The sequence below is a fragment of the Manis javanica genome, chromosome 15 (genome assembly GCF_040802235.1).
Source record: "Manis javanica isolate MJ-LG chromosome 15, MJ_LKY, whole genome shotgun sequence".
NCBI classification, from domain to species: Eukaryota; Metazoa; Chordata; class Mammalia; order Pholidota; family Manidae; genus Manis; species Manis javanica.
In genome coordinates this window covers 65,882,143-65,893,664 of record NC_133170.1, presented here as the reverse complement: position 1 = coordinate 65,893,664, position 11,522 = coordinate 65,882,143, and the positions used below count along the sequence as shown (strand labels likewise).

The 11,522-nt window shown below is 53.8% G+C and overlaps 1 protein-coding gene across 3 annotated transcripts; it reads right to left on the bottom strand.

Moving 5' to 3' along the window:
- Nucleotides 1-213: 213 nt before the first annotated feature.
- On the bottom strand, nucleotides 214-10,093 carry PUS1 (pseudouridine synthase 1). 3 transcript variants are annotated; one of them, XM_073223149.1, is made up of 6 exons: nucleotides 9,788-10,093; nucleotides 8,870-9,101; nucleotides 7,197-7,334; nucleotides 5,126-5,228; nucleotides 1,997-2,688; nucleotides 214-517 (listed from the first exon to the last, which is right to left on the bottom strand). In XM_073223149.1, exons 2-6 carry the CDS (start codon nucleotides 9,089-9,091, stop codon nucleotides 470-472), a joined length of 1,203 nt encoding a protein of 400 aa, XP_073079250.1. In that variant the 5' UTR covers nucleotides 9,092-9,101; nucleotides 9,788-10,093; the 3' UTR covers nucleotides 214-469. The 3 variants fall into 3 exon arrangements, with proteins under 3 accessions (XP_073079250.1, XP_073079251.1, XP_073079249.1); XM_073223150.1 differs by lacking the exon at nucleotides 9,788-10,093 and adding an exon at nucleotides 9,562-9,687; XM_073223148.1 differs by lacking the exon at nucleotides 9,788-10,093 and adding an exon at nucleotides 9,411-9,656.
- Between the last annotated feature and the right edge of the window lie 1,429 nt (nucleotides 10,094-11,522).

The following is an 11,522-nucleotide window of genomic DNA, read 5'->3' as shown; positions in this document are numbered from 1 at the left end:
CCAGCCTGTTCTTGTCTGGGCCACTAGTTGGGCTTCTGGAAAGGCCTCTCACAGTTGGGACTGCTCTGACCTCAGCCTGCAAGAGCCAAGAAGTGTGTCCTCACCAGGCGCCCACATACTCGCTAGGCCACCTCATTGTGGCTTTTGCGGAGGGGGGCAGCACGGGTGCATCTTCCATCTCTCCAGAACAATGTGAACAAAGGAGCAACTATACAAAGTTTGTACTTATTTAATAAGAAAATCACTTCTTTAAAAAAATAGTGTCTTTACACACTGAGGTGTACACAGCTGACACAAGAGCTGAAAAGAGATTCACGCAGGTTCTCCTGGAGTGAGCATAAAATGATGCAGGTCTCAGGGTCCTGAGGTCTTGAGGCCACACCGAGGCTCTCCCATCTTGGGAAGAGCGTGGCCAAGAGCAGCAATGGCATGCTGCAGGCCAACTCAATTCACCCCAGAGGGCGGCACTTCAGTCGCTGTCTCCGTCCCCTTCGCTGCCTTCCAGGGGGCTGGGGACCTGCAGAACAAGAGCAGACGAGGCGGCTGCGGGGGAGCATGCTGCCCCAAGAAGGGGGCCGTCCACATGGGCTCAGCAGCAGCAGCCTGCCCCATTGGCAACGAGGGGAAGCCTTTGTTCTCAGGCAGACTTCTTGGCTTTCAATCTGGGTCAAGGACCTGGCTTGAGCAGGGAAAGCCAGGGGGTGTTTAGTGGGTGTCTTCAAATCCCCAGGGATGCAATGTCCTCAGGGGAGGTAAAACTGGACAAGGGCAGGCTCCTCAGTAGTATGTAAAGATGGCAGATGGTCAGAGCCTCTGATAGTGGGAATCAAGGAGAGGGCAAAGGCTGGCCCCCAGTCGCATATGCTCCATCTGCCATTATTACATATAACCACCAGCATGTAGAGTGGAAGACTTCACATAAAATTCTGGAATGCCAGTTTCTCTTAGAAAAATCTGAGCTCTGACAGCACTGGGCACATCTTTGTGGCCACCACTGACTGTTCTGAGCTACAGAAGCCTTTCAGGTGTAACCAGGGCTCTCCTGTTTGCCAGTATGCCAATCCCGACTGCCTCCCTGCGCTGGCTGCCATTTATCACCCGACCTATGCTCCAGCTTTTCTTATACCTGGCTCGCTTCACTTGCTTACCTTACCTGTGTGCACCTGAGTTTACAACCCAGGGATGGAGTAAGGACAATGTTTTTCTGAATATCTAGCCAATGGGAAGAAATCTCCCAGAGCTCCACAGGAGAATCTCACCCTTTAAAAACCTGCTAGGCCACCACAAGAGAACACGGTCTTTGGGGACATCCCTCACCCCCTAAAAAGAACTGAGAACTTCAAACTGCTATCAGCTCCACCGCCTCCAATCACCAATGCTCTGCTCCTAAAATACAGTTGGCAGGTAACTCATGGATGAGCTGCACTTCAGACAGCTCCTTGTGAACCTTTGACAGCAAGCCTAGCAGCCAAGTCTGTGCAGCAGGGCCAAGTGACAGCTGGAACCCAGGACCCAGACTGCCCTCCCTTGCAGATGGTGGGCACTGTGGCCTGGGGGAAAGCTGCCACAATGAATGAAGAGCATCTGGGCACTTCGCCTCAAGGAACCTCATGTTCTGGAGCAGGTTTAACAACAGACACTAAGGAAGCAGCAGTGTCAGCCCAACGACGCCCCACTGTCCTCTCCCCCTCACAAACGGGAAGACAAGCTACTGAGCGTGTCCTTTGCCCAATATCACCAAGTGCCGAGCAGGAAGCGAGTGCAAGGCAGTGTTTTGGGGTCACCAGCCACCCAGTCTAAGGCCCTGGCCAGCTCCTCCCTCTGCTGTGGAACCTGTAGGGTGGGGTGCACATTCTGAGCTTCAGCTTGTTCATCTCTGCAATGGGCACCACAACGCCAGTGCAGAGTGGGTTAGCAGCTCAGCCACAGACAGGGCAGATGCAGGCACACACTTGGCAAGCTCCTTGGAAGGGCCCGTGCCAGCCCCTAGCCCCACCTTGGCATCGGGGCCAGCTGCCGCATGAGCAGTGGCACTGAAGTCGTGCATGGGCAGGGTGCTCAGCCACAGGGCCATGGACCGCTCATGGTGCTCGGTACTGATGATCGTGGGGTAGATGTGCTGCTCCTTGAAGGCAGTGACCTCTGCCTCCTCGCGTGCCCAGTCCAGAGGCTCATGCAACCCGTCACAGCCAAAGCGCTGGTTGTACTTCTCGAAGTGCACGCGCTCCAGGACAAGGCCCAGCCCTGGTGCCTTGGGTACATCCACTTTTGCCTCCCCCCAGCTGCGCTCCAGCACGCTCTCAGGTGCGTAGCCCTTGACGATGGCTACCACCAGGCCAACCATCTTCCTGATCTGGTGCGTCATGAAACTCTGCCCCTTCACCTTGATCACTGCAAACTCCATGCCCTCACGCACGAAGGGCTCCTCACAAAACATGTCCAGGATGTAGCGCCGGGCACTGGGCTCCTGAGGCCCCTTCTGCGAGGTGAAGTTGTGGAAGTTGTGCGTGCCCTTATAGCAGGCAAGGAGCCGGTTCACGTGCTGCAGAGTTTCTGCACTCAGCCGGTATGTCTCATCCTGCAAATCATGGTCCTTGTGGGCAAAGGCAAATGTGGGCAGCATATAGAAGTAGGTCCTGGCGTCACATTTGTTCTTAGAGTTGAAGCCGCCTGTGACTCGCTTCACTCCTGCAGAGAGGCAGCAAATGAGGAGAAAGGCCTGTGAAGCCCACAGCACCCAGCCCAGGTCTGAGTGCTGGCACCACGCCTCCCAAACACGGGCAGGTCCTAGCGAGACCCACTCTTGGGCACTAAACCTTAAACCCCCCAGATGCTTCATCACAGAATTAAACAAACCCATACAACATAAACATCAGCATTTGTTGAAACCCAAGGTTAGAGAAGGTAGAGGGAAACGTACGCCTGCCCTGCACTGACCCTGGACGTGGATGGGCACAGCCATCTGCGGAGGAGCCTTGCTTCAGACCAGAGCCTAACTCTGGCCCGACCTGCTCATTAGCACTTATTCTACAGAGAGGCCACAGAGGCAGCAGTGTGTTCAACAGCCCTAAGTGGAAACTGAGTCCAGCGACAGAAAAGTAATGAGATACACTCTAGAATGTGCACAGGATGAGATGGCAAGTCTCCAGGTACCACAGCTCTCTCCTCTGAGAAACTGAGTGAGTTCAGGCTAACAGCAATGATATAATAATTATACTCAATAAACAGTGTACTAGGTCTTCTTCACAGGATAAAGAACTACATGCAGGGGATTCCATTCATGAGAAACACGGGAACAAATGTGTACTGGGTACTGGTACAGGAAATTTCTGGCAGAATTGCAGGACTATTAGGGGGAAGGCTTCCAAGAAGCACAGCTTCTGTCCCTGTACATCCTACGCTGGCAAGTCTCGCTGGGCAGTGGGTGAGGTCCTGGCCAGGACAGCAGGTCCACCCATGCTACAAGGATTCAACCTCACAGGGAGTCTGACTTAGGGCCCAACTTTGGTTTCCTACTTATGAGGGTCCTGGGCCCTTGCAAGCAGCCAGGCATCTCCAGGCAGTGCCCATTCCGCCTGGGGTGGTGAGTCAAGGCCATGGTAATCTTGGGAGCATCTGCATTAAGCTCCTTGTTTTGCTTCTACCGTCATGTTTGATTTGGGGATAATTTCATTAACATTGAGCATCACGCGTACACTTTGTGTGCATCACCTCAGTTATGCCAACATCACAGCTACAGAAAAGCTGACAGGTGCTGGCAGGAGCCTTGTCACTGCCAGAAACAAGAGCTACTGTCCTGGTCACATGCCAGAAGTGGTGCTGACTTTGGAAATAATCGTCCGTGGGGTGTACTGCTATCTCAGCAAAGCTGGAGAATAATCTGTGGGATCTAAAATATCTCCCTGGGAACAAACGGTAAGAGCCATCAGACAGGACTTGGAGAGGATTTAGTCAAGAGGGAATTTTCCTCATGAGGCAAAGGAAGACCACAGTCTAATAAAAATAAAACTATTACACTAAAAATAAACTTCATAGTGGGCTAAGTCATCAGCAAAGGCTACTGGCTTTGCATTAAGAATTTTACTCAAGACCTGTGCCAAGTGTTCATAACAGCTTTATTTGTTATAGCCCCAAACTGGAAACACCCATGCCCCTCAGCAGGTAGACAGATAAACAACTTATGGTGCACCCATAGAACAGGATACCATGCAGCAATGAGGAGCAGACTGGAAACACAAGCAGTACAACTCAGTGAAAGAAGCCAGGCAGAGAAAAATATGCTTACATAAAACTCTGAAAATACAAACCAAGCTAGAAGCAGAAAGCAGACCAGTGGGGCCTGGTGGGAAAGGTGGGGTGGGTCACAACCTTTGGGGTGTGGGAGGGGTTCACTGTCCTAACAGATGGCTTCACAGATGTACATGTATAGCAGAACTTCGCAATTATATGCTTAAATATGCAATTTATTATACATCAATTACACTTAATTTTTAAGAAGCTTTAAAGTATTTTACCTGGCTATTTAAGAAAAGAATAATAATGTAGTATGGGGTTTGGAACCTAAGTTGATGTAAAGTGTATGTTCACCATACATCAAAGGCGAAGGGCGATGTGATGTTTTACTATATGGCCTTCCTCAGAAAAAGTGTGCCAACCATTGCTTTAAACCCCTAACTAAACTAACACAACTAAACAACCACAGCAAGTTACAGCTAACAAGGCAACCATTAACAAGGTGATAATTAAATGCAATTACAACAGCAGACAGGAGGGCCCATGCTGGCCACCAACTCCACGGCAGATACAACAGGATTAAAATGAGAAGACCTCGAAGCCCACTTATCAGGCCTGTCATAAAAAGCAGTGTTGCAGCCTTCACTTCACCAGACCTGGACTTTTGTATCCAGTGTTTGGTTAAGCCAAGGCCCGCAAAGCACCAGGGCACTGCAAGGAGGCTTTCCAGGCTGTGTGCCCAGTGGAGTCCCTCTGGGAAGAGGCAGGACCTCAGCCCACCTGGAAAAGATGGCCTGACCACCAGCCGCCAACCAGCTCCTGTGGTGGGAACATGGTAAGAGCCAGCCAGCGCATGCGAGCGCAGCCCCCACCTCTGGGCTGCCAGGCTTACCCAGTATCCGAATGTGAGATGGGAGGTGGCTGTTGATCTTTTCTAAAATGCCATCAATCAGCCACACCTTCAGGGACACCACCTGGCCAGCCGCAGACACGCCCTGCAAAGGAAGCAGAACAGGCGGGAGGGCCGGCTGGGCCTTGCTCTGCAAGCAGGTGTCGGCCAGGGAGCATGCAGCTGCCCAGCCCTTCACTAGGAATCTGCTTTAGAAAGGTATCTACAGTTGATGGCCAGCCCCAGAATGCTCTGGGTGAGCTGTGTGGTAAGTTACAGTGAGCATGGGGTGACCTGTAAAACATTACAAATGATGTCATACCCAACAGACAGATATAGGAATAGATGCATGATATTATGCAGACAAGAAGTCAAGTCCCACCTTGGGTGTGACCCTCAGCAAATTGAGAAAAAAGAAAATGCTACCCCAGATGCCGGAAATCTGAGGCCAGCACAGGAGAGCATGGCAGACACCCGTGTTTGCAGTTTTGCTATCCACGGTTTGTTGTGCTTCCACCTTGCAATTGCCTGTCTTAGTGGACACTTGTGTGCACCTTTCTGTGAACTACACAAATATAGAGAGCAAACCCTTCAAAGAAACACAACTTCATTGCTGTGGAATATACGTTGTTCACTCCCTTGTCCTGGGACTTCTGAAGGCCTGAAATTTTTCCAAATAAAAAATTGTAGAGTACAGAGGAAGACAGACAAAAAATAACTGGGAGAGATGTTACAGAGGCCAAATCCACCACTCCCGAGACCTACACCCTTCTATAGAGGCATTGAGGGCATCTGACAGGCCGTTTTGGAGCAAGGTGGAGCAAGGTTATGGAACGAGTTTCATAGTATAACCTAGACTTTTTTTTAAATAAAATAGGGTAAGAAATGTTTATTACCCTATTTTATTCTTACCCTATTTTATTTAAATGAAATAGGGTAAGAAATGTTATTACTATTATTCATAGTAAAAGTTATCACAACAGCTGGTGAGGTTGGGCATTGTTCTCTTAAACTTGCTTTAAGTAGATACTCTGGGAAATACACAATGGATTGCAAAGATTTAGTGCAAAAAAAAGGAGCAGCACATCTACCCCACGATCATCAGTACCGAGCACCACAAGCGGTCCATGGCCCTGAGGCTGAGCACCCTGCTCATGCACGACTTCAGTGCCACTGCTCATGCGGCAGCTGGCCCCAGTGCCAAGGTGGGGCTGGGGGCTGGCACAACTGTGAAAACATTAGAATCCACTAAATTGTACGGTCAACAGGCAAATTGTATGGGAGTTAATTATATCTCAACTAAATCTATTTTTTTTTTAATAATCTGAAACAAACTAACATGTTATCATTTGTTTGTCTGAGGGGCTGAATATGCATGGGTGCTGACCAGTGACCAAGCCAGGACACATGCGCAAGCCAGTCAGACCGGACTCAACCTATAAGTCTGAGTGGACAGTGCTGGGCCACACCTAGCCACAGCTCCCGAGTCCACGAGATGCAGCTAGCTGTGGCGTGCTCAATGTGGCACACACACTGGTGTGTACTTGCACGCAGTACACACATGCAAAGAATGGGAAATATATCCCATGAGTCATTTTTTATATTGATTACATGCCGAAACAAGACAGTTCCGGGTATACTGAGTTAAATGAAGTTGATTACTAAAACCAGTTTCACCTGTTTCACTTTCCCCTTTGCAAAACTTAACATTTCAAGTGTGGCTTGCCGTGGCGGCTTCGTGATCAGCGAGCCTGAGGTGGATGAACATAAAGCAGGAGATGCTGTGGCCACCATCCTACCTGTAGGGGCAACAGAGGAGAAAGTCCTACCAGCAGAGAGCACCTGGGCCCAGTCTTACCTGGGCTGGACATGCTCTTGAACATCTTAGTTACACGAGGTAACAATGTTACCTTCATCCACTTAGGCTGGTCTGATGTGTTCATCTACCATTTGTAACTAAGAGTCTTGACAAATAAAGACACTCAGGTGGACGTGGGACAAGGGCAGTCAGACACAACACAGACCAGGAGGTTCAGGTGCGCCTCACACCTGCAGCTGGTGGAGATGGCCCTACCTTGTCTGTCCGGGCGCACCTCTGGAAGGACATCTTCCTCATGTCTTCGCCATGATTCTCTGGAATACAGCCTGACCGCACCAGGGCACACACCAGGTCATCTTCGATGGTCTTGAACTGTGAGGACCCAACATTCCTCTGAGGGAAGGCGAAGAAAACAACTGTTTTCACTCCACTGGTGCCCACCAGCGGGGGCCTGGGCTCGTGCTGCTGCCCCAGGGAGCCTACACCTGTGACTGTGGGGACCCACTGCAGCGCTTCCCATTCCAGGGCAAATGGGAAAGCTAACTGAGGGCACCCACAGTCGAGAAGCTTCCTATCTGGGCAGCCAACAGCAGCTGTCACCTGAGACATCATTTCCTCCCACCTAGTCAAATCTGAACCCCTCCTGTGGGTCCCATTGCCTCGGCGGGAACCCCCACATACTGCTAACAGGGACGGGTTTGGCATCCTGGCTTTTCCTGTAGCCTCCAGCCTAGGGGCCCGGCCTGACCAGCCTCTCAGGAACAGCGCATACTGGGAGACTGGAACTCCTCTGGAAACCCCTCCCCCATGTGATCCCTCCTGGCTTACCCTCACCGTGGTCAAGGGCCCACAGGACCCTGACCTCAGGGAGACCACCCTCCCGGTCATCCTCAACAGAAGCCTTTCCCACACAAGGGGCACAAGACTGGCAGCACCTCACCAAGACTCACTGCACCCAGTGCAGGGCCTACCCTCAAGCCCTCATTCTCATTTGGGACAGTCATGTGGCCCCTTGAAGTGATGGGGGGGCACAGAAGGGGGCAGGGCTGGGCTGAGGGGTGGAGGCCACAAAGCAGCAGAGGCAATCTGTCTGACTCTGCCAGGACTTGGAGCTAAGAAGTGATGCAATGTTCCCCAACTGCTGTCATAATCTACCAGTGGTTATGGAACCAGTTTCATGGTATAACCTAGACTTTAAATAAAAATAAAATTGGATAAGAAGTATGTTATTACTATTACTCATAGTAAAAGTTATCACAACACCTGGTGAGGTTAGGCATTGTTCTCTTAAACTTGCTGTAAGTAGATACTCTACACATCAGTGAGCATCTTACTGTGAGGCAAGAAGTTGTAAGAACTTGGAACCAAAGTTTAAGAGCCACAGAGTCGACTTGGAGGAGCAAGAATAAAGTCTACCTGCACCTGTGGGGCACTGAGGTCCTCTGCCTTTCGAAAAAGGACCAAGCTGGTGGGTAGGGTGGAGAAATCTGCCTTCCCACAGATGGTAGCTGTAATGACCCTGGACACACAGTGAGCGGCCTCCTCTGAGCTTCCCAGCTCTGTCCACTGTTCTTGGTGCACAGCTCCGGGAAACCTAGCAACCTGGCATGCCCTGCAGCTGGTGCTGTGGCCACCCCACCTTAAAAGGGTGCTTCCATTGCTTGCCCGGGGCCACATGCTGGACAGCAGCAGAGCCGGTGATGCAGGAGCCCCCGCACAGCATTGGGTGCCCACAAAGCAAGGCAGAGCTGCCTGGATTCCAATCTAAATCTTGCTTGATGCTGAGGTCCTGGTTTCTGGCCTCACTGGTTGATCGTCACTCCTAAATCCATCCCCAGAGTCACACAGTGGTCTTAAGAAATCAGACCTGACTGAGATCAGGCCCCCAACACCCCAAGGGCCCCTCATCTGAACACTAGGCCCCCCACCTGCATGCCATGGTAGCCCTTCCCGGAATAGGCCAGAAGCAACACAATCTTCCGCTTGGGCAGCTTCCTGTGCGGCTCCCCATCTGCGCTGCTCTTGAGCTTCTTCGCCTGTTGCTCTGGTTCCTCCCAGGCCCGAGACCGGCCCTGCCAGCCGCTAGGGGCCTTCCTATCCTGCTCCTGCCTGGTGCTCATTGGCACAGGAGCCTTTCCGTTCCCGGCCATGGGGGGCAAACTGAAAAGACAGGGCGGGGTGAACTGCGTGGAAGCGCAGGTGAAGGAATGAGGGGTGACTCTTTCGGGGCTGGGGAATCACTGGAGTTGACCCCAGAGCTGATTCCAGCCCAGGCTTACTGAGATCCTGCCCACCAGAGACCTGCGCCAGGGTCGCCAAGGAAGGGGCAGACAGCACCTCCCGTGGACAGAGGGTATCCTTGCGGGCAGGGGCACCCGAGTGGGCAGGCAGCACCTCCGGTGAGTCGGTGAGTAGGCCTGCGCTGCGCCACCACACGGGGCTAGGGGGCCGAGGGCAGGAGGTCATTACCAGAAGCGATACGGTCCCGGGCGCGGGATCCACGCTCCGCAGGCTTTCCTCAGGGCCCCAGCAGCCGCCCGCAGGCTGGGGAGCCCCATGCACCGCCCGGGGCGCGAGGGTCCCTGGAACCCCCGACCCTCCCTGCAGATCCTTGACTTACACGGAACCCCACGCTCCGTCCCCAACCCGCCTGGACTCGGAGCTCCTGCCCCGCCCGCGGCTAACCTCCGACGTCCCCTGACCCCCGGGGTGACCTCTGACCTCCCCAGTCCCTCCTGCTGCCCCTCGTTCTCCCGCCCCGTCCTGCCGGCTTTCCCTGAGGAGTCAGGGAGACCCAACCACTCTGCCGGGACCAGAGGGGTGCGCCCCGGCCCGGCCCCACTCACGGCGCAGTAGACTGAGCGGACCTGGACCACGTGGGCGAAAACGGAAATGGAGGGCGCGACCAGACGGTGGCCGGGCGCGGACAAAAGTCCTTCTGGGCGGGGCCCAGCGGCGAGCGTGAGGCGGGGCAGGGCTTCTCGCAGCGCCCCTGACTTGCGGGCTATTCTACGCCGGCGCGCGCTCCCCGGCTCGTCCAACCCCCTGGAGCTGGCCCTCAGGAGCGGGTCCCAGCGCTCGGATTTGGCTTTGGCCCGCCGGCAGCCAGCGCCTCCCAGGCGTCCATGTCACAGGTCACAGGTCAGCCGAATTAAAGTGTATGTGCGAGCCGGGTCCTGCCGAGCCACTCCCCACGTCTTAGCCGAGTTAGTCCCCTGGCCCTTGAGTGGGGTTCTGTCGCCCCACTCTACACGTGGAACGCTGAGGCCCACAGAAAGAGAGCGCCGCGCAGCGCTAGTGATCCTGTGCCAGAACGTGTAGTAGTGGGTGCTGTCCAGGGACAGGGAGGGCAGGAAGTGGGGCTGGAGGCACAGAGGGCAGGGATGGCTGGGGTCTGAAGGGACAGGGAAAGGAGCTGGAGGGACACGGAAGGCAAGGACAGGAGCTGGAGGGACAGGGATGGGGGCACAAGCCAACAGGTCTTGGGGGAACACTAGACAAAACCCATCCAGAATCAATGGGAAACTGTAAAGTAGTAAATGCCATGAGACGAGTGAGAAGCCTGACACACGCCACAACATGCATGAGCCTTGGCGTGGTGCTCGGTGAGAGAAGCCAGGTGCAGGCTGCTCAGTGTGGTGGTGCTCCTGTGAGATGTCCAGGACTCATAAGTCCACCCAGGAGGGTGACCAAGCTGCACTCTGGTCCTTGGGGCGCCAGTCAGGCCAGACTGAAAAAGGGCTCCTGCAAGTGGGAAGGGGCAACTTGCCTGTGTCCCCCCACAGCAGGTCAGCCCCCTGGCTGAGCAAGAACAAGGTTGGGTGGCACCTAGTGAGGCAGATGGCTCAGCAGTGCAAGCAAGCACCTACCTTCAGAGGGCACCACCCTTCCCTGCCCTCAGCCCTGTCCTGGGACGTGCCCTTTTCTGGTCCTGGGGACAGGACAGGCTGAGAGGCTGGACATGAAGGACAGAGCAAATGTGGCTGCCTTGGTGGGTACAGTAACTAGGCATTGAGAGTCTGGCTCGATCTTGGGGGTGCTCCTGGGAGCACAATGCCAGTCTCCTCTGATGTGGACCTTAAGTTCTCAAGCCTAACAGTAACAGATCCAGGCCCAAAGGCCTATGCTGTACTAAGCCCAGCCCCTGATAGAGGCGACCCAGGGTCCTGGTGAGGGTCAGGTGGGCAGGAGGTAAGCACCCTGACAGACAAGAACTGCCCTGAGGTGAAAGGGCCAGCACACCCAGGAGGCTCCCTGCAACCCGCTATGTGAGGCGGACACACCTGCTCTCTCAGACCCCACCTGCCACAGGGGTGCTCCTGCATCTATGAGGGTGAGCAGAGGCCTATGGGGTTGGGACACATGTCAGGGAACTGCTAGTTGAGGTGGCAGGTGCATTCCCCCAATCCAAGGCCTCCGCAGGCCTGGGCCTGCCACGAATGTACCAGAATCCCCGGGAGTGTGAGGTCCTCAGACAGTAAGGTGGAAGCCAGCCCCTCCCACATGGTCACTGTACTCCCCACCCATCCCCTGGGCCTGCAACTTACCACTAGACTTCTGCAAAGGGATGATATTTATAGC